The sequence below is a fragment of the Marmota marmota genome, unplaced genomic scaffold (genome assembly GCF_001458135.2).
Source record: "Marmota marmota marmota unplaced genomic scaffold, marMar, whole genome shotgun sequence".
Classification (NCBI taxonomy): Eukaryota; Metazoa; Chordata; class Mammalia; order Rodentia; family Sciuridae; genus Marmota; species Marmota marmota.
The window spans coordinates 48,003,659-48,029,727 of NW_026000005.1; the positions used below are offsets into that span (position 1 = coordinate 48,003,659).

A 26,069-nucleotide genomic window follows, 5' to 3' on the forward strand; every position below is an offset into this window, starting at 1 on the left:
TTTGTCTTTAATTTTTATTGGTGCATTATAGATGTACGTAATTGTGATATTTGTTACTACATATTCATATATGCACACAATGTAATAATATGATTTGGCTAATACTATTCCTCGGCACTTCCCTCCTTCTTCCCCTCCTCCTACCCATGGTCCCTTTCCTCTTCTGTACTGATCTCCCTTGCCCTCACCTTTCTTTCCTCCTTCCTTTCTAGCTTTTACATGAGAGAGAAAAACGTGACCCTTGTCCTTCTGAGTTTGACTTATTTTGCTTAACACAATGTTCCCAAATCCATTTTCCTGCAAACGACATAATTTCATTTTTCTTTATGGCTGAATAAAACTCCATTGTGTATATTTACCACATTTTCTTTATCCATTTTTATCTGTTGGTGGACACTTAGACTGGTTCCATAGTTTGGCCATTGTGAGCTGTGCTGCTGTAAACATGGATATGCATGTGTCACTCTTGTAAGATGACTTTAATTCTTTAGGATAAATACTGCAGAGTGACATGGCTGGATCATATGGTGGTTCCCTGATTTGTCTTTTGAGGAACCTCCATACTGATTTCCATAGCAGTTGTACTGATTTATTTTTTATTTTATTTTTTTTAATTTTAATATTTATTTTTCAGTTTTCGGTGGACACAACATCTTTATTTTATTTTTATGTGGTGCTGAGGATTGAACCCAGCACCCCACGCATGCCAGGCAAGCGCGTTACCACTTGAGCCACATCCCCAGCCCCTGTACTGATTTATTGTCTCAGTGTAAAGTGTTTCTTTTTCTCCATGTCCTCTCCAGCATTTATTATTATTTGAATTCTTGATGACTGCCATTGTGACTGGTATGACATGAAGTCTTAGCATAATTTTGATTTGCACTTTCCTAATTGCTGATGATGTTGAACAGTTTTTTCATACATTTGTTGGTCATTTTATTTTTTCTTTTGAAAAGTATTGGAGTTCATTTGTCTATTTATTAGTTGCATTTTCTTTTTTTTTTTTTTAAGTTCTTTATATATTCTGGACATTAATACTCTGTCAGAAGAGTAGTTAGCAGTGATTTTCTCCTCTGGGCTCTCTCTTTACTTCCTAATTGTTTCCTTTGCTGTGCAGAGGCTTTAACTTGATACCATGTCACTTATTAACTCTGCGCATAATTTGTTGAGCTTTAGGGGTCCTGTTGAGAAAGTCATTGCATGTGTCCATATGCTGGAGTGTTGACCCTACGATTTCTTCTAGAAGTGCAGTTTCTGTTCTAATTCTGAAGACTTGGAACCATTTTGAGTTGTTTTTGTGCAGGGTGAGAAATAAGGGTCAAGTGTCATTCTTTTACACAAGGATGACAAGTTTTCCCAGCACCACTTGTTAAGAGAGGCTGTCTTTGCCAGTGTATGTTTTTGTCAGTGATGAGGGTCTTAACCATGCAGTGCACCACCAAGCAGGACTGTTGCTCAGGAAAGAGACACAACTCCTCCTAGTGGCAAGACTGGAGTAGTCCACTTAGTTTTGTGGATTTGTGGATTATGGATGAATTTTCTGTTGCTAGTTAGGAAGAGTGAAACCTTGAGGGTTATTTTCATCTCTTCAGCCCAGTTCTGTGAACACTCACCTCCTCTGATTTCTCTGTGGCCTTTGATGTTCTCTTGCTGTGGTTTCTTTGGACCCCACACCCTGGCTTTCTTCACACCCTTTCTTCTCCTCCCGGCACCCTTTATATGCTGTGTCTCCAGAGCCCTGTGGGACTTCTCCTTATTCTCCACACTCTTCTTCAGAGGAAGACTCAGTCGCTTGAAGGAGTTTTGTCTACCCTTGAGATGCTCTGGGCCCCTCTGGATGTCTTGGTGCTGTAGGTTTCCAGTCCCAAGTTATTGCTTGGCCCCCACCCTACCCATGTACCTTTCCTTGGAGTCTGAAAACACTGTCCATCTGGGTGTTCAAGCAGAAGTTTGAGAGTCTTTCCTTATTCTTTGGTCCCTTTCCCTCCCTGTTTTCTAGACACCCGATGGGTGTAGTCCTGCCACCTCACCATTCCCAGCCCTGCTGTCTTCCCCCTGGTCTAGGCCACTTGTATATGCAGCTGGGTCCCTGCTGAGCCCTTGCCTCCATCTGGGGATAGCTCATCTGGGCCACCCTCTCTGGGTGGTTGTATGCATGTGTCCCTCATTAGCTTCGGTGATGGGCAGGGTCCAGCACAATAGCAGAGTTCACCCAGGCCCTTGATTGGATCTGCCTAGCTTTTCTACCCCTCTTCCCTCACCATCTTCTCTGTGTTGTGCTCTGACTTGCACTTCTCAGGCGTGTCACCTCATCTCCTGGAACACTGCCTGTGTTCCTGCTGCCTGTCTTTTCCTGTGGGGCTCCAGGAGGCCTCACTGAGGCACCAGCCCCTCTTAGACTCCTTCAGCACCCAGTTCTTTCCACCTGTGTGTCCTCACGTGTTCTTTCCCACCTCCTGCATATCCACACTGTGCTCTTGGTGCTCTTTTCTGCTGCTGTCCCTGCATGCCAGCAGGGCCCCATGCACAGACACTGGGTGTCAGGAGAACAGGGACTGTGCAGTACTTTGGGGAGCAGGCTGTGTTCCTGGCTTTAGGATTTGTACCCCAGGCTCTGATGACTCTGGCTGGTCACTGTGTTGACAGAGAAGTGTGGGGCAGCCAGCATTTTGGGGGCCTTTTAAGTACTGACTTGGCACAGAGGGGCTTTGGTGAGGCTCTGGGAGGGGAATGCCAGGTGTGGGCCAGAGCTTTGGGGGATGGCATGTACAGTCTTAGGCTGGGTCCGGAGTGTCCACTTTGGGTGGTTCTGGATTTAAAAGCCACTGGAGATGGTTTTAGGGCTGAGGGAATGATATTAGCGATGTTTTAGAAAGTAAGTTTGGTGAGTAAAGTGCTGTAGTAGTTGGAGTGACTGGTGGGGACCGACCAGCCCCTGGGATGCAGTCCCAGCAGTGCAACTGGGAATGAAGGGACTGTGCAAACTGAGGCCTTGTAGGGTTTATTGTCAAGATATATGGCAATGGCCAGAGTCGACACTGGCACCTGCTCTTGGATCCTAATGACCATCTGTCTTCTCCAAGTGGCCTCTGCTGAGAAGGTGCAGGCCTCACGCTTCAGTCAGATCTTTCCCATACTTCATGTGGCCAAAACTGTAGGGCTCAGGGAGGGCAGTAGATTTTGTTGAGAGGAGATGCACGGGAGGAAGATGGATTTTGTTAATAAGTTTCTCTCTTCTGTTTCCGGTCAGTGTCAGCTGGGAGTGTTACCCCTGGGGACAGGAAATGATCTGGCCCGAGTGCTTGGTTGGGGCTCAGCCTGTGACGATGATACCCAGCTTCCGCAGATCTTGGCGAAGCTGGAGAGGGCCAGCACTAAGATGTTGGACAGGTGAGTGGAGTGCACCAGTGCTGTGTGGGCTGAAGCTATTCTGAGAAGCAGGCACTTGAGCATGAATCCTGTCCTGGGGTCTGTGCACCTCTGATGTTATTTGTATGTTTGACTTGAGCATATATTCTTTTCCTGATAGTTTTGGTTAGATATTATTCAAAGGATAGAAACAAACAACACAGGTTAAGAAGCACGTCCCAAATGGTGAGTTCTCCTTAAGAGGCCATATTTAGGTCTGTCATGGTGTCCGAGAAGCTGCCTCTAGTCTTCAGCTGTCTTGGCTGAGGGTCTGTGACCACTGGCGAAGTACTGCTAGGCGTGTATTTGAGCAGTTCCATTTTCCTATGTTCGTTCCAGAAGAGCACATTTTGGGCAAGTGTCCTGTAGGGCTTAAAAGATATTCTGGCTTCTTTGGGTGGGTTGCTTCTAGTTAGATGGATGGTACCCCACTGCCCACATGCCGTGGTCTTTGGTGTCAATGAAAATGTTCCAGGACCCTAGAGATCTGGACGGCCTTCCTGGTAGGAAGTACTCATCCTCATTGGGCAGGCTGGCTGCTAGCTGAGCAGTTTGTAGCTATCTGAAGGAGGGAAAGTCCATTTCTCCCAGCAGCAGCACCTTATCTCAAGGGCGGCTTTTATGGAAGACCTTTCATTTCTTTCTGTGGAGCTGTAGTGCCCTGTTGGTTGGGGAGAGGAGATGTTTGTTCTCAGGCAGATGAAGTTACAGATGTGGAGTCAAGATAGAGGGCTTAAAAGTGAGGTCAGAAATAGGACGGAGATCAAGGGACAGGCTGTGGAATTGGGGGGAGCAAGGGTCTGTCATGGGCAGTTGCATGTCTCTGGGTGCTGGCAGGTGCCTGGTTGAGCTGAACTTGTGCCTGTACAGGTGGAGCGTCATGGCGCACGAGACCAAACTCCCTCGGCAGGCCTCTTCCTCCACTGTCACCGAAGACTTCAGTGAGGATTCCGAGGTATTGCCACCAGCTCTTTTTTGGGGGGCAGGGTAGGGATAGAACCTAGGTCCCCATACATGCTAGGTAAGTGCTTTACCGTTGAGCTCCACCCAGCCTGCCATCACTCTTTAAACCCCACCTCATGGTCTTAACATACGGTCAGCATTTTGAAATGTCTCCTTTGCCCCTCTCATGCTGGGTCTGTCACAGCTGAACAGCAGGCTGGCTGGGTTCTAACTCTTGGGCTTCATGACTGTGTAAAGGTTTCCTGGGTTATCCCAGTGACCTTGTCCTGTGCCTTCCTGCTCTCTGGTGCATTCTGTCAGCTCCTTAGCACCCCATGCACCATCTATACTGGTTCCCTCTCTTGTCACAGCTGTCCCCCAGCCTGGACTGCCCAGTTCCCTTTGCTGCCTTGTTCCTAGCAGCCACAGGGCCTCTGCCCCTGTCCCACTCCTCCTCTCTCTGGGTGTCTGTAGCCGCCCTTAGTTTGTCTACCTTGGTTCAGCACGGAGTTCTTTTTGCTCGGTGGATGTTATAGTTGTGATTTAGCTTTAAGTTGCCTGAGGACATAGACTTTGACTTCTTTGGTTTATGTCCTGCACTGATGCAGTGCTGGGCACACAGCTGTGCTTATCCCACAGGGCAAGCTCTGCCAGCTGAGTGTGAGAAGGACTCTGCCTGGTAGTGTGCCAGCCGAGAGTGCCAAGGGCTGTAGAAAGAGATGATCTTCTCCAGGCGGTCAGGGCACAGTTGACGAACAGTGCTGCCGGCCAGAGTATCCGGGCCTGCTTGGCATGTCTTCACACTCACAGAGTGATTTTGATTTGCCTGGCTAGCAGTGAAGCTTGCTGGCTCGGGGGCAGGGCCAGGGGAGCAGCCACAATACAGGGTGGCATTCCTGTGTCACTGGCAAACGCTAGTGGTGAAGAGGATGGAATTCACACCACATAGAAAACATGGCATCTGCTCTGAATGGAACCCAAACCAGGGGCCACTATCAGTGGGGTCACCGCAGACAGAGCGGGTGACAGACGAAGGACCCTGCACAGGCCAGGTTTAGATTTCAGACTAAAGTAGCAGGAGAGCCTGCCTATTTGGACAGATTCGTTTTTGTTTGGAACTGGCTTTCAGTCTGTCTACTGCTTGATGAATCTTCTAAAGTCTCTTACAGAATACTGGTCAGCTCAGACTAGCATTTGAAGTGAGTTGAGGCTGTAGCAGGCTGAGGCAGGTAGAGGGCATCTCCTTTCCAGACTTTGCTACCGGGGAAGTAGAAGATCCCTGTGACCCAGAGTCATGGATAGAGTGCCCAGTCAGTCGATCATGGAGACTGACAGATCCCTGTTTTGGGGTGATTGCAGGTACAGCAGATTCTCTTCTATGAAGACTCAGTTGCAGCCCATCTTTCTAAAATCCTGACCTCAGATCAGCACTCGGTGGTCATCTCATCAGCCAAGTGAGTACTTGGCCTTGGGGAGGCAAGGCCTCAACCAAGGTGGCACCCAGAGTTTCAACCTCCCCTTGTCCCCCAGAGTGCTTTGCGAGACAGTGAAGGACTTTGTGGCCCGGGTGGGCAGGGCCTACGAGAAGACAACTGAGAGCTCAGAGGAGTCAGAGGTCATGGCCAAGAAGGTCTGTTCCTGGGTGCAGGGTGGGAGGGGCATCCAGACATGAGGAGCATGCATTCCATGCCAGTCCATCCTGTCTAGTGCTCTGTCCTGAAGGAGAAGTTGGACTCTCTCCTGAAGACCTTGGATGATGAGTCCCAGGCCTCGTCCTCTTTGCCCAACCCACCCCCTACCATTGCTGAGGAGGCTGAAGATGGGGATGGATCGGGCAGTGTCTGTGGCTCCACTGGGGACCGCCTGGTGGGCTCGGCATGTCCTGCCCGGCCACAGATCTTCCGGCCTCGAGAGCAGCTCATGCTGAGAGCCAACAGCCTGAAGAAAGCGATTCGCCAGATCATAGAACACACAGAGAAAGGTATTGGGCCTCTTGGTGGCCGGATGGCTGTCTTCAGACACACACTGGGTGTACCTGAGTTCCTTGAGTGGGTGATGACCAGGATGGACACATTGGGATAAACACTGGCCCACACACTCGTCTACCCTCATCTACACCCACGCCCCTTCAGCAGGCTAGCTTGCCCTTGCCTGCCTCAGCACTCTCAGAAGCCAGTCCACACTGTCGCCCCTCGCTTCACCCCCCTTCCTGGCCCTCCCCGTGTCCATTCTGAGCAGACCATAGTCATGGATTGGTGTGCCTATGCCTGCCTGCCCTCCTGGATGACATCCAGGGGGTTCCTCTGCTAGGTCACTTTCCCCTCTGTGGTCTCCAGCCTCAGGGTCCTTCTCCCCAGCCAGTCAGCACAATGTCCAGGTGCCGCTGAACTGACTGTGCTTGGGACCAGGCAAAAGGTGAGGTGTGGTGGGGTGCCAGGGTCTGACTGTCAGAGGACATCTGAGAGGGGAAGCTTGGACCCTGCACCTGGAGCTATCTTGGCACGGCTGCTGCTGTCATATGTGCTCAGTGGCAGTGCTGTCTCCCTGCCTAGCTGTTGATGAACAGAATGCCCAGACCCAGGAGCAGGAGGGCTTCATGCTGGGCCTCCCGGAGGCAGAAGAGAAGAAGGACTCAAGGACAGATGGCAGAGTATGCCCACCGCTATCCCACAGTGAGAGCTGCGGGGTCCTCAAAGGGAGAAGCCACCGCAAAGGTATGTCTCTGCTGCAGGCAGGCTTTGGTTTTGGTTGCATTCACAAGCTTGCTGAAGGGAGCTCTAGGGGCCTTTCTCCTAATTGCTTTAGCCATTTGACTCTCATGACCATGGCCCATGTGTGCACCGTCTGTGTGTGTGATCCTGACATGTGGCTTTTCTGGAGGATACTGGTAGAACCTGCAGGGCCTGGGGAGGTTCCCTACACAAGGAAAGGCCCTGCCCTCCTTGGGAGTGGCTGGTATCTGCCCAGCCTTCCTGACACTTCCTGACAGTGTCCCACAGCGATACTCAGACAGGACTGTGTCTGGCAGGGATGGATCCTTGCCCCTCGTGGAACAGACCCTGGCACAGGCTCCTCCTGTTGGGGAGCCCCTCTGCCCTTCAGCTGGCCAGGCACTGAGGGGCCTGCCCAGAGTCAGTGCCGAGAGCATTGGTCGTTAATACTCCACTCTGCCTGGGTGCGGACTGCGCCTTCAGACCATGGCTGGGCCAGCCCATCCCTGTGTTGCCATCCACCACCTCTGCTGCCTTCAAGACAACCCAGGCCCTTGGCATGCTGTGCGAGTCCTCACTCAGGGACTTCTTTCTTTTGTCTTGTACTTTTCCTGCTGGCCCAACTGGTGATTTGTAGCTCTCTTTCCTCCCACAGCCCTCACACCGGTCCTTCCACCCATGCCCCCTAGGATTTCAGCTGCATTCAATTTCGGACCGTCTGAGGGTGTTCTGTATTATTTTACAGCATCCAGATCCCCATGTGAGAAGCTAATGAGCAAAGGAGGTCTGTCCTTGGGCAACTCTGCCTCTCTTCCTCCCCAGGCAGGAAGCCGAGATGGCCTGCCTGCACTGAACACCAAGATCCTGTTCCCAAGTGAGTGCTGTCACCTCCACCTACCTGGGCTGGTGTGCTGGGGGCAACTAGCTAGGAGGTGTTTGCTACCAATGGCTTGGACTCGTCACTTTGCTGGGTACTGGGTCTGTCAGAAGGAATAAGATGGCATCACTGGCCACAGAGAGCTTGTAGGTCCATGAAAAGATAGGCACAGAACTTTAAAATTTATATGACTATGAAAAATGCCCTTTTTAATAAAGGGCAGGCTGAACCCAAATAACTGCCCAAGTAGCTCCTACTACTGAGCTGCCTCCAACCCCCAGGAAGACATTCTTTAGGGGTCTCATAGATGTTGGTGTCTGTGGCCCTACAGGTCCATTTTTGCATGATAAACATTGGATGATGATGGTGATTTTTGACCTGTGAATTGTCAAGGTTTGGACGTCCTTTCATTGTTTCGACTTGTTTAATTATATTAATGTTCTGCAGAACTTGTATCTGCGATGCAGCAAAGACCTACGTTGCTCTTGTCTGCAGCTTCTGGCCAGCACTCTTTCTCTCTCCCTTGTAGGTGTTCGGGCTGGGATGTCTGGTTCCTTGCCTGGGGGCTCTGTCATCAGTCGCTTATTAATTAACGCTGACCCCTTTAATGCTGAACCCGAAAACCTGTGAGTATGAGGTGCACCACAGCATCTTGTTAACGCGTTGGAACATGATTTCAGAATTAACTGGAGAAATTAATAGTTGACTGGCTGGGCCTTCGGTTGCTGTAGCTAATGAGGATAACCTAGAAACTGATGGCTGAGGTGGCGGAGGGCAGGGCCTTCCCTGGTTCTTTCTCAGCCCTTTGATAGAAGGGACCAGGCACTCCACTACTCGCTGGTGGCCTTCCAGGGCTTTTGCTGGCCCACCCAGTCCTGCTGGAGGCTGACTCTGCTCGTCCCCCTGGTTGCCTCAGTTGTCACGCTTGGGTATCTACTGCCCCACTGTCACGTCTTTTCTCCCACATGCTTCTCCCTCCTGTCCTGCTGCCCCACCTGCCTGCTTTCCTGCTCAGTGACACAGACTGAGGAGACGAATATTGAAGAATATTGGGCTGCTGCCCTGTGGGGACGTGGCCTTCTTGCTGTGCCCAGGTTCTGAGGCAGAGAGCACATCTGCAGAGCAGCAGAATGGAGCCTTTTGTTCAGTAGAGACCAGTGAAGAGATGGATGGTGTTTTACAAACTGATGAAGACTTCCAGCTTATCTTTCTTGTTGCTGATGGCAGGCTCTGGGTGGCTGGGTGCTGGTGATGTTTGGTCACAGGTTGTCAACTGATAGTGTCTGGCATGTTTTAGAAGCTCCGTGGGTTTGGGAGGGCAGCCTTTAGACTCCAGGCATTAGCGGTAGTCTTGTGCTCCATTCCTGCTGCTGCTCTGTGCCTTCAGGCCGCAACTGAAGGCTCAGACTACATTCCCTCTGGGAGCCGTGCCCTCAGTGCCTTGAACCTCGTCTGGTATCATGGAATCCTGGCTCTGTGTATAAGGGTGTTTTCTTCTTCACCTGGGGACACACAGCTGTGCTGTCTGCCTTCCCCCCACCCCAAACTGTGGAGGCCACCAGCTTGGCCACCACAGTTCTGCCTACAACAGGAGCCCATCATCTCCCTTTATCGGCAGCTGCCAACTGGGACCCTCTTTCTCTTGTCCACATGCCTTTTTTCTGGATTAGTTCTCTTTTTTTCCCAGGACCTATGGATACTGTTAGCCACGTGGTCTTCAACTTAGAAGATGGTTTTGTTCCCGAGCTTTGCTCTCAGCCAGCTGTTAGGCACTTGAATTAGATGTGTCCTCAAAATACTTATAGGTCGTGATTAGTTTTCAGATCAGGCTACAAAAAGTGTTAAGCTAAACTATCAGAATTTTGGTCCACGCAGTGTTCCCAGGTGTCCTCTCCACAGTGAGTTATGTGGGGTCTCCTGCCATGCTCCCTGCACTGCATCCTCCATGCTGTCTTTTCATTGTGAAGGGACAGGTGTTCCTCTTTTCACCTCCTGTCCTGGAGGGGAACCCTAGGTGACCACGGCTGTAGAGGAGCTCAGCCATGCCAGCAGTCGGGTGAGCACAGACCAGGGCCTCCGGCTGGTTGGGTGAGAGGCTAAAGGAGATGAGTCTCACAGCAGGACTCTGGGAGGAGGCTTTGTGGCTCTGGGCTGGCACAGACATTTTGAAGTTGAGTTCCTTTTTGATTTGGAAACTGCTTTAACAGGTCTAAGGGTGTTGGGAAAGCATTTTGAGCCTGGGATTCAGAGGTGTGAGTTTAGGTGCCATGGAAGATCTCCGTGATGCCTCCATCACGGAGGCAGAGAGCCTTATAGTAGAAAAGGTGGGCAGCTCCTTAGAAGGGTGAACTGAGTCGCCAGATGACTAGCAGCTCTGCCGTTGAGCATATACCCAGGGAACTGGCATATGCCCATGCCTAGCTCGTATACAAATATCCACAAATAATAACCAGAAAGTGGAATGACTCAGATGTGCATCAGCTAATGAAGAAGTAAACTAGAATATCCACACAGTGGAATATAATTTTTCAGTAGATGTTTTGTTTTGGGTGCTGGGGATTGAACTCAGGGGCACTGAACCACTGAGCCACACCCCCGGCCTTATTTTGTGTTTAGAGACAGGGCCTCACTGAGTTGCTTAGCGCCTCACTGTTGCTGAGGCTGGCTTTGAACTCACGATCCTCCTGCCTCAGCCTCGTGTGCCACCGCACCTGGTGGGCCACATGTTTTAGGATTTCATTTGTATGGAGTTGTTAGGATAGGCACAACCATCTAGACAGCAGATGAGTGGCTTTGAGGGGCTGAGGAGGATGGGGAGTTGGGAGCTGTTAGTTTAGGATGTGACCTTTCTATTGAGGTGATGACATGTTCTAAAATTGTAGAAATGGTTTTAAAATTCTGTAGTTTTAAAATTTAAAATATATTAAAAATCCCTGAATTATATACTTTTAAATAGGTAAGTACATGACAGGTGAATTATATCTCAGTAAAGCTCTTACAGTGGTGGTTGTGGGGGAGCAAACCTGGTTTGGGTTCATTTTGCTCTAAGGAAGAAATGTGTGGAGCTCGGTAGTCTGTCTGATAAGCCAGCCACATCAGGCCGTTGTAGCTGACTCAGCGCTCACCTCTGCAGGGAGTGCTACACAGAGAAGTGCGTCATGAACAACTATTTTGGCATTGGCCTGGATGCGAAGATCTCCCTGGACTTTAACAATAAGCGTGACGAGCACCCGGAGAAGTGCAGGTGGGTGCAGCCTCATGAGCTGCCTGTCGTCTACACCCTTCTGGCCTCTCCTTTCAGATAGCAGGTGATCTCTTTCTGGAGTCAGCGGGGTCTAAATGGTTCAGAATGCTAAGGAGAAGATGGGAGACTGGATGCCTCATTGTCAGAAGCAAAGGTGTAGGACGCAGTCAGCAGTCCAGGGCTGGCCAGGTCAGGCAGGCTGGACGTGAGAACACTAGTGGCCATGGGGGGCGGTGTGTGTGTGTGGCGGGGATTGAATAAGCCCATGACACTGCAATAGAGGCAGGTAGCACAAGTTTGCCGGGAGCTGTGTTTCCCCAGCAGGCCTCCTGCCACCTCCTTCATGCATTCACAGGGAGGGCGCAGGGGTGTGGGATGTGAAGATTACTTTCTCCTTTGTGCTCTTCCTCATTTTCCACGGCAAGCATAATTTCAAAGACAGAAGAAAGTCATGGTCTATAAAATTTGGGGGAGTTTTGTTCATTTACTTTCTCGACAAATTGTCATTATTTAGCACAATTCCCTGTTGGTAATTATATTTCTTTTTTTTTTTTTTTTTAATACTGGGGATTGAACTCGGGTGCTTAAACACACTGAGCCACGTCCCCCTTTTTATATTTCATTTAGAGACAGGGTCTTGTTGAGTTTCTTAGGGCCTCACTAAGTTGCTGAGGTTGGCTTTGAACTCATGAGCCTTTTGCCTCACCCACCTGAGAGCCACTGGGATCACAGATGTGTGCCACATGCCTGGCTGGTAACTATATTTCTTCAGGCACTTTTGTCTTGTCTTCAGGTGTTTTTGCTGCAGACAGTTTTTGAGACTGACTGGTTTGTGACCAGATGCATTCCCCCAGGCTTTATAGCAGAGGCTGTTACCTGTGAAGGAAGCCCTGACCCACCTCAAGACTTGGCTTCCATTCCTAGGAGTCGGACCAAGAACATGATGTGGTATGGAGTCCTGGGCACCAAGGAGCTGCTGCACAGAACCTACAGGAACCTGGAGCAGAAGGTCTTGCTGGAGGTGAGTGGGAAGGGTCCTCTGCACCCCCACCCCAGCTCTTGGCCTTGTCTGCACTGTGCTGAGCTCCCCAGGGGAGCCCATCCAGGCCGCGCCGCCTCGGCACCTGGTGCAAGTGCTGCTGAAGGAAGACCAGCTCATGCCAAGTGTTTCTCTTTCTCCCTGCCTATGTTTCTGCTGCTCAGTGTGATGGTCGACCAATCCCCCTCCCTAGTCTTCAGGGAATCGCTGTCCTCAACATTCCCAGCTATGCTGGAGGGACCAACTTCTGGGGGGGCACCAAGGAAGATGATGTACGTACTGGGTATAGGGTGGGGGGGCTAGCCTCAGGGAGGAGTGCGACAGCCAGAGGGCAGTAAGGTGCTCTCGTGATCTGGTGGTGCTGGGGGTAGGTGTGGTAGAGGACCAGACAGGGCCCCTTGCCCACAGGCTTACTGTCTAGAGGGCAGACTGAGTACGTAGGATTGGTGAGCGGAGGCCGAGACCTGGGGGACGAGGAGATGGCCAACTTGGGTGGGCCACAGGGAAGAGGAGGGCTGTGCCAGGCAGAGGGAGTATTGTATGTGGAGGCTCAGAGGCAAGAGGAGACAGGTACATGGAGGGTGTGGAGAAAGGTCCCATGGCTGCAGCGTGCAGCAAGTATGTGGAAGGAGACTGGGATCTGCAAGGGCCTGGTCTGCACAGGGCTGTGAGCCAGGGAAGAAATCTGAATGAGGGAAGGTATTGATCAGTTTTAGCCAGAGGAAATGTCTTCTTTGTACATAATAACAAAGCAGCCAGCACTTACTGCAAACCTAACACATGTGGACCTGTGTTCTCAAGTTACCTTGTTCAGTCTTGTAACAGCCCCTTGAGGAGTATGCAAGTATGACCTCACTTGACAGATGAGGAAACTGAGGAAGAGAGGAGTTACATAACTTGCCCAAGGTCTCATGCTAGTAAGCGGCAGCTAGTAAGGGGACCCAGGCGGCTGGCTACCAGCTGGGTAGCAGAAACCTCGTGCATGTTCAGGCTTGCCTGCCTCTCACTGGCACAGCAGCTGATGAGAGGGGCTTCCCCAGAGTTGGGTGTGTGTGTGTGTGTGTGTGGGGTGGGGGCTGAGGTCAGCTCTCACACGGCCTTTCAGACTTTTGCAGCTCCGTCGTTTGATGATAAGATTCTGGAGGTGGTCGCTGTGTTTGGCAGCATGCAGATGGCTGTGTCTCGTGTAATTAAGCTGCAGCATCACCGAATCGCACAGGTACTGGCCAGGGTCCTCAAGGCTGGGCATATCTCCCTCCTGCGGTTCACATCTGTTTGCAGAGGCAGGGCTTGGCATAGAACTCACTGGGTTTGCTTCCAGTGGATGGAGCCCACAAGAAGAGGGTGCTTTCCCAGGACCTTGTGGCAGCCTTTTCGCTGGGCTCTGGACAGTACTGCTTCCTGGACCAAAATCCTTCCCACCAGCTATATTTGACAGTTAAATTATCAAAACGAAAAACCCCAAAGCATGTATCCTACCTGAGCACTCTGCCTATTCAGGTAGACACTGAGGTAGAACAGACTCTCTGCCCTACCCCTGCAGCTGTAATGCAGAGCATGGGAACAGCCCAAGTCTCTGTGGTGCCCTGGGGAGTATTTCCATCTGAGGCCTGGTCTGGGACAGGAGACAGGCTGGGGCTCCCACGACTCCATCCTGACAGTGGTGATGGGCTGGGAAGGCCTGTCTCCCTGTGGTATTGGGGGCTGCTCTTGTTCTGCAGAGGTGTTGCAGGAGCTGCTTATAAAATCCACTGGCCCGCCCGGCGTGTGTCTCAGTGGTGGAGAGCTTGCCTAGCATGCACAAGGCCCTGTGCTCAATCCCCAGCACCACAAAATAGAAAAACAAAACAAATCTCACTGGCCTGAACCCCATGCTGGGGTCGGCCAGTATCTTTTGTGTTACATCTGCCCCCAATCCTAGTCTGCTTAAAAGTTCACTTTTTGAAGTTTTTGCAGCATTTTTCTTGAAAGAGGAAAAGGGCATCATCATATACTCAGTGACTTTTCTCTGGGGGTTTTGGCATCTGGCAGGGCCCATGACTTCCCTGCTCCCCACCTACCTGCTCCTGATGCCCATGTCAGCAGACCAGGGTCTCCTACACTGACTGATCCCCAAAGCTCATCAGTCTCTGGGAGAGGACTGTAGGGGTGGGTAGGGCAGCAGAGCTGAGGAGAGCAGCCTCTTGGGTCCTGACAGCAAAGCAATTGGCTGTTGGAGCTATGTCCCCGGTGGTGGTGGTGGGTGGGAATCCTGAGGGGAAGGGGTACCGGCATATGGATCAGGAAGGCCCCAGTGGTGCCTTGAGGCCTCTGGAGGTCATGGCTTAGCACACAACTGACGCCTGTGGTATTGGCCCAGTGTCGCACCGTGAAGATTTCCATCCTGGGGGATGAGGGTGTACCTGTGCAGGTGGATGGAGAGGCCTGGATCCAGCCCCCTGGATACATTCGGATTATCCACAAGAACCGGGCACAGACGCTGACCAGAGATAGGGTAAGAATGACTGCCTGCAGGGCCCTCTGGCAGGGGTACCAGGCTCACCTGTGGGCTTACCTGTGCACTCTTGAGGAGCCAGAGAGCTTCATGTTTTGTGGTAGGATTTTTGTTTAAGACACGAAAATGAACCTAACAAAGAGTAATTTCTAGGACATTGCCTCCCTTGCAATGTAAAAAAAAAAAATTGCCTCTTTCTTTCCTAGTTACCGTTGACATCTAGTAGTATTCATCTTGGTTAGATGTGTGCTCCCCACTTGAGAGCGTGGTGGAGAGTGTAAGTCTGCCTCTTGTGTCCTAGGCCTTTGAGAACACCCTGAAGTCCTGGGAAGACAAACAGAAGTGTGAGCTGCCCCGCCCACCATCTTTTTCACTGCACCCAGAGATCCTATCTGAGGAGGAGGCCATCCACATGGACCAGTTTGGGCAGGCGGCCGGGGTCCTCATCCACAGGTGGGCTCTGCCCGGCGCTGCAGGGAGCCCCCTCACTGGTGTGCAGGCTGTGGAGCTTCTGCTGGCTTTGCGTTGGATCTGCATCGGCTACGAGGGCCCAGCCTGTTTCTCTTGCCTTGGCTTTGGTTATTTCTCTTAGCCCCCTCTCAGACACTGCCTGGTTTGCATAGATGGAAACCTGAAACCCATAGGGATTTTCAGAGCCAGCCACAGACATTAAATCTGACCTGGATTTCTAAGAACATTCCTTGACTGCCTCCTTTATTTCGGAGAGCAGATTTGCACTTTGCTCTTAAATTTGTTTTTTTTTTTTTTTTTAAAGATACCTGTACAAGGCACTTTCTCTTCTTTGACAAGTGGCTTCTGGAGTAGCTGCGGCCCTTGTGACACAGTGCTCAGCACTGTCCACGGGGTCCATTGCCGTGGTGTGGGCTCCAGCAGGTCGCACTCGGCCTGCTCACCTGGGGCCCTCTCCGCCATCCCCAATTCTTTCCGTTGCTCAGTGGCACTCTCCCTGCCAGAGCTGCACGCTGCTTGGTGCTCCTTGGTGTCCCTGTTGTGCCTCTCTTGGGCTTTCCCTTCCTCTGCTCTATCTTGTGTGCTGGGTCCCTTGGGTCTGCCCTTCCCAGGTAGCCCTGATGTGAGGGGTGGCCGTGGGCCAGGCTCCCCACTCTAGGCTCTTGTCCTATAGGTTAGTTGCTATCTGGTCCCTCCCACAGAGACGTTTCTAGTCCATACTGGCCACATGTCCTTGTCCTGTACCGCCTTCTCTCCTTGGTGGGTAGCAACTGCTGCTGTTCCCACCTCCCACTGGGGGGCCACCCTTCTTTCCCCCTTCTCTGCCTCTGGTCGGCCATGGGGCTGGGGGCGTACTTGGCCTTACATATTCGTTCAGCTGCTTGCTGGGCAACGGGCTCCCTTACAGGCTGTGGTGGCCCAGGGGCCTGCTGGGAGTAGTGCTTTCTACAGTGCTGCATTTTTCCCTGGTCAGGGTGGGGTGCTCCCCTGGCCTCTCCCTGCACTGCCATGTCCCCCTTTGTCCCACCTCAGCTTCCCAGAGGTGCCCTGGCTGTGCCTTCACTGTCTCCCCTTGGAGGGCTCCACTCTGGGCTACAAGCTCAGCCAGTCATCAGGCCAGGATTGGGCCTTCGAGGAGCTCTGGTTCCTGCAGCGTCTGCACCTCTGGCCCATTTGTGGCCCTGCCGGGGTCTTCCTGTGTGGCTTTGCATGCTGGCCTGCTGTCTGCTTGCTGTTTTCAAGGTCTGAGCCTCATTTTGTGCGTTTTCCTCACTGGAAAAGCTGGGATCTGGATGTCAGGTGTCCTTTTTAAACTGTCCGCTGTCGGCTGTTGATCAGGAGGCAGCTGGCAAGGTCTTCCTGGGCCAGTGGCTGTACCTGTGTGTGGTAGCATAGCTGAGCCGCAGTCCCCACTGGCCTGCTGCACTGGGCCTGCATTCTGCTGTCTTGGTGTCCTGGACTATGTTCATACCAGTGTGCAAAGGGCCGTCCTGCCCTTGGCCTGAAGCAAGCTGTGTTTCTCTTCCTCTCTAGCATCCGGGAAGTAGCCCAGTGCCACCGGGATGTGGAGCAGGAGCTCGCTCATGCCGTCAATGCCAGCTCCAAGGCCATGGATCGAGTGTATGGCAAGCCTAGGGCTGCGGAGGTACTGGTCTCCCCAGGTCTGGCCTTTGTGACTTCCATAGCCCGTGGCCTTCTACATGGATGTGCATTCTGGTTCCTCTCAGGGGCTGAACTGCAGCTTTGTCCTGGAGATGGTGAATAACATCAGGGCTCTGCGCAGCGAGACGGAGCTGCTGCTGTCTGGGAAGATGGCCCTGGTGAGCTGACACGGGGGGCAGCAGGGCTCTAGCTCTGCTAGGGAGGTAACTGTTATCTCCAGGGCATTGGGCACTGAGGGCTCTCAGCCTTAAGGAAGGGGCCTCTGAGGTCAGCACCTGGACCCTGGCAGCACCTCAACCAGGTCATCTTCAGCATGGCAGAGGGCCTGTGGCAGTGCCTGGTGGTGGGCAATGTGCTTCTCCCTTAGGCCCTGTGGGCACTGAACCCTCCCTTCTCGAGGAGCAGACCTGCTGGGCTGTCGCCTGCCCCAACCAGCCCTGGGGGAGCCCCATGCAGAAGCTAGAATGGGGGCCGGCCAGCCTCCTTGGAGTAAAAGGAGGATGTGGGAAGGACTTGCTGGGACTCCCAGGCTAGTGTCACAGTCCACTCTGTACCTGGACCTTGTGCTGCCCCTGTGTCATGCTGCTGTCTAGTTGCTCCCAGCATTTCTGCAGTTGGCATAGGTGGAAAGGAGACAGGGACCCTGAACAGGTCAGATGCCAGCCCACGTAGGGCATGTGGCTTCCTATCACCAGAGCAGAGTCCGCCTCTCACCTCCACAGACACTGCTTAGGAAGGGGGTCCTGGGGTTGTCCCCACGCCTGGGGCTTCATTTCTGGAAAGCGTAAGCAGTCTGAGGGCCTCGGCTGCCTGGGCTTTGCTGGCCCTGGTGTCTCGCTGTGGCCAGCAGCTGTGTTTCTCTTTCTCCTACTGGAGCAGCAATTGGACCCTCCTCAGAAGGAGCGGCTGGGTGCTGCTCTCGCCGAGATGGACCGGCAGCTTAGGAAGCTGGCAGATACGCCCTGGCTCTGCCAGCCCACAGAGCCTGGTGATGAAGAGGTATGTGGTCTGAGGCTTTAGTGTGGTGCCCCTTGGGCACGTAGCACTTGCCAGCATTCAATGGACCCTTCAGCTTTGGGATTGGGATTGCATGGATCTCCAGCCACTGGTAGCATCCTCGAGACTTCTTTTTAAGACGTCTTTCCTGGCAGGGAGAGATTGTGTGCCTAGGAATGGGCTGGGGCTGGGGTTGAGAGACCCCTTGACCACTGGGCACACACTGTTCTCTAAAACAGCTGCAGGACTGATTGGGCGGTAAGTAGGAAGAAGGCAGAGCCCAGCCCCAGTTTGCTCGTGTGGAGACACATCCATTGGATAAATGGCAGCTTTGGCTGGTGATGTGGCCCAGTGTTGAGCACTTGTCTGGCATGTGTAAGGTCCTGGGTTCTTTCCCCAGCACTGGGGGTGGGGGGTGGGGAGGAAGAAAGAAAAACTATGGCAGCTTCATGGAATTTCACTGTTGATAGGGACACGTTGATATCTTCATTCCCCACTCACACTTTTCTTCTGTGCGCACCCAGCTGGCTGCAGGTTTAATAGCTGGGGTAGATGGGACCCTAACTAGTAGGCTCGCACTCAGACCCCTGTGTCAGATGCTTCTGTTGGGGCCTGTTGGCAGCAGTGGCAGGGGCGGGCAGCAGCGGTCAGCACTCCTCTCAGACCCTCAGGCGTTGGTCAGCACGTGCAGACCTTTTGTGGGACACGGAGGCAGTCTAGGCAATTTGCAAAACCCAGAAACTTAAGACTGCAGATATTTTGGTATAAAAGGAAAAAACAAGCTCATCAAAATTGATTAAATAGTTCATTGTAAATGTGATACAGATTTTCACTTAAAATTACTAAAATGATTATGTAGAATATTCAACAGTGGTCCTATAAATGATCAAAGCCAACAAAGTGGATGGTGAGGAGGGGCCGGGAAAGGATATGGATAGGGTCTGGAAGCACATTAAATTCCTCTTCTTAAGATGGAAAAAAGTCAAAAACAATATTCATGCCTTTGGTAATAGAGAAATGTAGTCAGTCATGTTTTAAAAAACTGAAAGGTAGTTTTAATAGAATAATAATAGATTAAATTAATAGATTTATGTCTTATTGGATAAACACAAGACAGAAGCTGGGCACAGTGGTGTATGCCTGTAATCCCAGTGGCTCAGGAGGCTGAGGCAGGAGGATCATAAGTTCAAAGCCAGTCTCAGCAACTAAGTGAGGTTCTGAACAATTTAGCAAGACCCTGTCTCAAAATAAAGTATAAGAAGGGCTGAGGATGTGGCTTAGTGGTTAAGCACCCCTGAGTTCAATCCCTGGTTCCAACAAAACACAAGACAGAAATAGATTACACTCTTAAATTGTACAAGAAAATAAGGGACTAGCAAGGATGTAGCTAATAGCACAGAAATAAGAAGAGAAAAATGATAGGTCTTTCTCCTCAAAGCAGATTATCCTCAGATTGTGTTCAAAAGAAACCTGGCCATATATTGTTGTTCATGGCCCTGTTTTCTTTCCTGTACCCCCAATCTAAAAAAACAAACAAACAAACAAAAAAACAACTTATGACAGATGAAAATGAAACAATTTCAAGAAGGCATAGTAAAAACATCCAGAATAACAGTACACGTGTTCCTGATCTACAGGGGGTTATGTTCTCAATAAACTCATTGTTGAAAAGATGGTAGGTTGAAAATGCATTGAATACACCTGCCCTGTCAGACATTGGAGCTCAGCTTCACCTGCCGTAAATATGCTCAGAAAATTGCAGTTGGTGAAATTGCTTCCCATGAAGTCTGTTTTATGGTTCAGTATGCTATCTCATGAAATCATTCCCGAATGTGAGAATGGAATGGTGGTGGGGTACCTCTGTACACCATTGTAAGTCTCATGATTTTAAGTTGGGGACTGTGTGTATCAATGCTAAAATAGAATTATGTATCTAAGACAACAGACGGGGGCCACTTTATACTGGAAAATAACTATGTAGTTATGGACTTAATGCTACTTATGATTATAGTAGTCATAAAGTGTGCTAAATAAGCATCTAAATGAGTTTTTTAGAAGTATGTTTTCTATTTTCCAGTGTATGGGATTTTTCTAATTGTGTTCTTGTTGTCAATTCCTAGTGTAATTTCACTGTGCTTGGAGACACATTCTGTTGAAATTTACTGCGACTTGCTCAGTGGTCCAGAAGGTGTTTGGTTTTGTAAATGAGCCTTGTGTGCCGTTGTGTTGTTTACATTGTCAAGTCCCTTCTGACAGTTTTTCCACACACACACATACCCTCACACACATACACACACATACATTTTGGTACTGGAGGTTGAATCCAGGGGTGCTCTACTTTGAGCTTACATCCCAGCCCTTTTTATTTTTAATTTTGAGACAAGGTCTTGCTAAGTTGCTGAGGCTAGCCTTGAACTTGCGAGCCTCTTGCCTTGGTCTCCTGAGTTACTGGGATTACAGTTGTGTGCCACTGCGCCTGGCTGTAATTTTTTTCTTGATTTATCAATTACTATATAACTGTTACCAGAATTACAGATGTCTCTCAAATTTTCTGATTCTGTACATGTTTACAGTATTTATTTTGAGCCTATGGTATTAGGTACACATAGGTTTTGTCATTATGTAACGACCCTTTTAATCTTCAAGTCTACTTGCTTGGTATATTCTCTCCCATGCTTATACTTTCAAGCTTTATTTATGGCGTCTCTCTTATAAACAGCATGTCACAGAACGAGTACCTTTGCCTCCTTGTGTCCCTGGGGACATCCTGTGGAGGAGTGGCTGTTGCTGACTGCAAGACAAGGACCCCATTTCTTTGTGGCTCTGCCCCCCATCCCCAACTGTTCCAGCGTAGGTAGTGCATCCCCAGGAAAGGAGGCAGGACGCAGGAAAAGCCTCATCTAGAAAGGCAGCGTACAACACTGGTCATCAAACCTCGTGATCCAACACGAGAAGACTGGCTGAACGGTCTGTTTTAATCATCTTCATATAGTGGCATGTAGGGGTAGTTAATATTTACAAAAATGCTTTCAGTCACGAGAAGAATGCCAATGTTATAAAAGTTAAAAAAGTAGAATGTAAAAATAGATGATATGACAATGACCATTTAAAACGTTTAAAAGACATGAAGATCAGTAGTACATACAAGGACAAGTTAGGGAATAAAACCAAAAGAAAGGAGGAGGTGTCTCTTCCTACCCCTCCCTCCCTCCACCCCGCCTCTGTAGGGCATGACCAAGGCCTCGATAAGGTAGGGTCTGACGCCCAGTGTTTCTCCTTCTCCCCAACAGAATGTGATGTTGGATCTTTCCAAACGCAGCCGCAGTGGTAAATTCCGCCTGGTTACCAAATTTAAAAAGGAGAAAAACAACAAGAACAAAGAAGCTTACAGTAGCCTGGGAGCCCCGGGTACCTGCCTTTCTCCTGCGTGTTTCTGTCTGTCCATGCCAGCGGTCCTGGCCTCTGCTTTTCTCCCCCGGCTGCGAGGCCGTTCCCTGTGGTCCCTTTGCTGTGACTTCCAGTCACGTGGCTGCGCAGGTCTGTCTCAGCTGCAGCACCTCCCCCTGCTTGCTTTCCCTGTCTAGGCTGGGTACTTTTGTCATGCCCTGCTCCCCCATGGAGACCCAGGGTGATGAGACACTGACCTGTATGCCTTGAGTTGGGGCTTTGAGGTAGGGAGGACAGCAGAGGTGACAAGACAGACTTGGAGACATAAAACTCTGGACTCAGACTGTGCTGGGGTCCTCTGCCTGCTCCTTGTGAAAAGCTGCTGATTCCTGTTTGATTGATTCGTTGATCAAGGTCTTTAAGCCAGGAACCCCAGGCCACCAGTGATTGTGGGTGAGGAAATCAATAGAAAATGATCCAAAAGGACATTTTTCCTCAGGGTCAGTAAATTGGGGTTTACAATCTCTGTCCGAAGGGCTGGCTGAGCACTGAGCTGTGTGTAGCCCTCTGGGTGCTGTGCAGGCCCCGACCTGGACTCTCTTGGGCGCGTTTGCCACCATTCAGGGCAGCTCTTTTGATTGTTGTTCTTTGCATGTTTGACCAGAAATTGGGTTTCTGTTCATGATGGCGGCTGAGTCTGGAAAGTCTAACTGCCTCTCTCCCTTCCTGCTATGGTCCAGCCGTGAGAGCCAACACTGGCTTTTGGCCACACAAAGGTGTTCCCCCCAGGACTGGGTGGTGTCTGATCTCTCCTGGGACATGGGAGTGGCCACCTGGCAGGAACAGACGCCAGCACTCCTGCTGCTCACACCCGAGCGAGTGGCTCCTGTCTCTTCTGCACTGCACTACGGGAGGGTGCTTGCCTGTGGCTGGGTGGTGGGCGCCACTGCCGGGGCATCTCGGGCGCTGGCTGTCCTTGCGCTGGGCTCTGGGCACTCACTGCACTCGTGCTTTTCCGTCTCGACAGTTCACCTCTGGGGGACAGAGGAGGTGGCTGCCTGGCTGGAGCACCTCAGTCTCTGTGAGTATAAGGACATCTTCACGCGGCACGACATCCGGGGCTCTGAGCTCCTGCACCTGGAGCGGAGGGACCTCAAGGTACTTTCACAGGCTTTTTCTTGGAACCTGCATGGGGCTTCCTGGTAGCCCCTCTCAGCTCCGTCCTCTACCCGCTCCTGGCCAGGTCCTAGCATCCTGAAGTTTTGCACGGTTCTTGGCAGTGATGGCTGCACCTGCCACAGCCAGGAGAAGCTAGGAGCAGACACTGGGGGGAGTCTTGATTTGCTTGGCCATATTGACAAGGGGCTGTGTGACCTCAGAAGCCCCAGAGGGTCCAGCCCCAGGCTCCCACACTTAGCAGAAGAGCTCCGGTGCCTAGTGGTGTGTGGGGTCCTCTGTGGTTAAGTTGTGAGTGGAAGGATTTCTGGAGCCCTGTCACATAATGTGACTTCTTTGTGCTGCTCCTGGGCAGGTGCTGAGGCAGCTCGCCTCGTGCATGTGCCCCTGGGTCTGCACCCACTGCCCTTGACTTGTAGAGTCAGCCCGTGTAGCCTGTCTTCTGGGCATTGTTACTGGCCAAGTCCTGAGAAGGCAAAAGGCCACCGCCCCTCTTAGCAGTGCCTCTCCTGAGGCCACCTGCCATCCACTTGCTCCTAGGCCTGTGTTTTGTTTTTTTGTCTTGTTGGATCGTTCTTGACGGCGTCAGTGACTTGGAGGACACAGGAACGGTGTGCTAGGTGTCCCTGCGATCGTGATTTGTGCCATTTCTGTCTGTTCCACTGTTGTTGTCTCTCTTACCCTCATCTGTGCTCAAGAAGCAGAGTGGGAAGGGTCCGCTGTGCAGACCCATCTGTAGAGCCCTTTGGTCTGGGCCCCCTTCCTGGCATCCATGGTGGCTGTCCTCTCTGTTGCAGGACCTTGGCGTAACCAAAGTGGGACACATGAAGAGGATCCTGTGTGGAATCAAGGAACTGAGCCGGGGCTCCCCTGCCACCGAGGCCTAGCCTCTGTCTTCTCGGCCTGCATCCTCCGCTCCTCCCGCGACTGAGGCCCAGGGAGGACTGCCCCTGGCCTCTCATGGTGCTACTCCCTTTGTTAGTGACAGGAAGCCGCTCTTGACTCCCGTCCATAACAGCTCCAGGAGTCCTGAACATACCAACACAGCTACCTTTGAAACACCACCTTTCCCAGCTCAGAGTCCTGCCCAGTCTCGGCTCTCACTGACCTGTCGTGGGCCACAGGGACTCTGGGTACCAGACGCTTCTGCAGAAACTTGCCTAGGCCCTGAGCCTGGGTTACCCTGTGGGCCCCTCTGCGTGTGCTTTGTTGGCCACATTGGTGGCACCATCTCTGCCCCTGCTGGCTCTCAGAAGCATGGTTTGGGCTCAGTGCGTGGTGGGCCCCTGCCAGAACATTCTTTGTGCCTGACAGCCACCCTGTGGCTCTTCCCAGCAGCCCCACGAGGCAGCCCACTGCTACTGCCCTGTTCATTCAGAAGGTTTTTGTTTCTAACAAAGGCTGTGTACTCTGCTGGTCTTGAAAGTGAACGGACTTGTTTTGAGTTCTGTTTGCTTTAACCTGCTCTAAAGAGGAGGGGAGCAAAGTTCTCGTCCAGCCAAGGCAGCGCGTGGTTCTGTTCCTCAGCTCTCAGGCCTTCCTCATTCACTGCAGGCCTGCGGTCCTCCTCTGCATCCTCTCTTAGGCTGTGGGCATGGACATCCCTCTTTTCTACAGGATACCATGGACCTCAGGAGTCCCGCTTGGAGCCACAAGGGTGTGTGGGTTGGGGTTAGCTCAGTACTTCTGGGGAGGAGAAGCTTCCCAGGTCTGGGGAACCTGTCTGTTCTGTGGGAGAGTGTATGGGTTTCCAGGAGCACGTCCCTGGGTGGGCTGGGTCCTTCTTCCTATCAGGAGGCCCAGATTCTCGGACCATGGACTAGCATCTAGTCTCCTGCTACCAGACCTGGTGTCCCTGAAGGTTGTCTGCAGACTCTGGGCCAAATCAAGTGGTTCCCTGGGCTGGATGACTCTGGCCCAGGACTCCTGCCCTGCCTCTGTTCAGGGATCTAGCTCCAGCCCCAGGGCAGGGCTCAGTCCTTCGCCCTTGGTCCTCACTGCCACCGACTCAGCCCTTTCTTTCCTTTTTGAAGTTGGTTGTTAGGAAGCTGCCCTAGGGGCTTGTAATGCCACCCGGAAAGGTCTTGTAACATTGTAACAGCCCCCTCCTGAGGAAGGTGCCAGGCTGCAGCTGTACACCTGAGAGAAGGCAGTGTATGAGTGTCTCCATGCACCGCCCGGCCCTTTAGTGGGGTCACCCCATCTAATGTGGGGAGGCTGGGTGGGGAGCTGCTCGGGGCACTTCAGAGGTACCTGCTGAGCGGTGTGTGGACTGTCCAGGGTCTGCAGGGTCTTGTGTGCTCTGCCCTGTGAACACTCCCCACAGTGGTCCTGCTGGGGGCCGGGCTCCAGTCGAGTGTGGAGTCAGCGTGTCTACCATTGGGCCTTTCTCAGGCCCAATTCCAGTGGCGTGGGTGCCTGGGTGGAGACCGAGCATGGACTTTGCCGCCTGCCTGAGGTAGTGTTGGTGGAGACAGTAGTCATCCAGCCCTGGGAGACACTTGATTTCCAAGTGGGAAAGGATAACCGTGGAGGTGACAATCCTGTGCCCGTGGTACTACAAGCCCTGGGTCAGACTGGACCTTAAGCTAGAAGGGGACACAAGAAGCAGCCGACAGTTGCACTGGGGCCATCTCAAGTCCTCAGTCTTCCTCTGGGGGAAGCACTGGGTTTGGGCTGGGGGCGTTACAGTTGGTGTTGTCAGTGACTACAACACTGGTCACACAGAAATGCACCATAGTTCTCAGAGTCGGCAGAGAAGGGCCTATGAGGAGCACTGATGGCCTGTGCCACACGCCTGGGGCCGAGGCCATGGTCCTCCTGTTCTGCCGTTCTTGGGTCAGCTGCTCAGAGTCCCAGGGCAAAGAATGTAGGGAAGGGAGGGGCTGCTTAGGTCTTGGGGAAGAGGCCTTGTGCCCGGTTGGGGCTCACCCCTCTATTTATAATCTTAATTTATATAGTGGCCACCAGAAAGCAGCCGCCTCTTGTATTGTTATGTACATAGCCCAGCAGAGCTGTAAATACCTTGTTCTGTGTATAAATAAACCAGCCTGTTTTGATCGTCATGGCCCGAGTCCTTATCAACTTTCCTGTGCATTGACTAAAATACTGGTTGCCAAACTGAATTCAGATTTTTTTCAGCTGCTCTAAATATGGGCTGAATGAATTTTGGGTGCTGAAAAGCAAAACGGAAAGCCACCGTGGGGTCTGGTCTCCGGGTTAAAAAACTGAGCCTGGGGGGTGGGAAGTTGGGTTGGGCCAAGGCGCTCAGCCCTGTGGTGCCTCCCTAAAGAGGACAGGCGCAGTGCCACATGCTGTGTTTTAAACCCCACCAGGGCCATGCTTCAAATGTGGGAGGAGTTAGTTGAGGGGCTGCTAGTGCCCTGTCCAGATAGGTGAAGGTGCCGTCATCTCGGGTCCCTTGCTGTCGAGTCTGTTCCTAAGGGAAACCAGTGTCAGTGAAGCCACAATTTTGGATTGTTAGTAAGTTTTGCCCCTGCCCTGCCCCATTCCTGTTGCCAGAACGTTTCCTGCGGCTCCACTCCTCCGCCAGCCCTACCCTGACAAAGAGGAGGACCAGAAGACATCCAGTTTCTTCCACTACAGTTTTCCCATGAATCTGGATTCATTTAAAACCCAAACATACTTGTTTGATTTCCAAA

At 51.6% G+C, this 26,069-nt stretch overlaps 2 protein-coding genes and 1 long non-coding RNA gene across 8 annotated transcripts in view; 1 reads left to right on the top strand and 2 right to left on the bottom strand.

Moving 5' to 3' along the window:
* Dgkd (diacylglycerol kinase delta) overlaps positions 1-25,472 on the top strand; it is a 97,080-nt gene extending 71,608 nt beyond the window's left edge. For 4 of the 5 annotated variants that reach the window (XM_048808765.1, XM_048808766.1, XM_048808767.1 and 1 more), the window contains 20 exons: positions 3,251-3,390; positions 4,279-4,363; positions 5,710-5,804; positions 5,881-5,980; positions 6,058-6,331; positions 6,903-7,064; positions 7,807-7,935; positions 8,468-8,564; positions 11,072-11,182; positions 12,107-12,203; positions 12,386-12,493; positions 13,327-13,440; positions 14,581-14,715; positions 15,017-15,168; positions 16,720-16,831; positions 16,914-17,006; positions 17,728-17,847; positions 21,135-21,252; positions 22,259-22,389; positions 23,205-25,472. In XM_048808765.1, the coding sequence (XP_048664722.1) occupies positions 3,251-3,390; positions 4,279-4,363; positions 5,710-5,804; positions 5,881-5,980; positions 6,058-6,331; positions 6,903-7,064; positions 7,807-7,935; positions 8,468-8,564; positions 11,072-11,182; positions 12,107-12,203; positions 12,386-12,493; positions 13,327-13,440; positions 14,581-14,715; positions 15,017-15,168; positions 16,720-16,831; positions 16,914-17,006; positions 17,728-17,847; positions 21,135-21,252; positions 22,259-22,389; positions 23,205-23,294 (2,463 nt within the window). In that variant the 3' untranslated portion in view covers positions 23,295-25,472. The remainder of the gene's footprint in view (positions 1-3,250; positions 3,391-4,278; positions 4,364-5,709; positions 5,805-5,880; positions 5,981-6,057; positions 6,332-6,902; positions 7,065-7,806; positions 7,936-8,467; positions 8,565-11,071; positions 11,183-12,106; positions 12,204-12,385; positions 12,494-13,326; positions 13,441-14,580; positions 14,716-15,016; positions 15,169-16,719; positions 16,832-16,913; positions 17,007-17,727; positions 17,848-21,134; positions 21,253-22,258; positions 22,390-23,204) is intronic. The other variant, XM_015481592.2, reaches the window with a different exon arrangement.
* Positions 20,773-22,265, bottom strand: LOC125618303. Its single transcript, XR_007349556.1, has 2 exons — positions 21,489-22,265; positions 20,773-21,182 (listed from the first exon to the last, which is right to left on the bottom strand). It is a non-coding gene; the product is annotated as an uncharacterized LOC125618303 (long non-coding RNA).
* A 66-nt stretch (positions 25,473-25,538) lies between the features above and the next one.
* The window catches only part of Usp40 (ubiquitin specific peptidase 40), a 66,840-nt gene continuing 66,309 nt past the window's right edge, over positions 25,539-26,069 (bottom strand). Inside the window, exon 32 of one of the 2 annotated variants that reach the window (XM_048808760.1) lies at positions 25,539-25,840. In XM_048808760.1, the coding sequence (XP_048664717.1) occupies positions 25,815-25,840 (26 nt within the window). In that variant the 3' untranslated portion in view covers positions 25,539-25,814. The remainder of the gene's footprint in view (positions 25,841-26,069) is intronic. The other variant, XM_048808761.1, reaches the window with a different exon arrangement.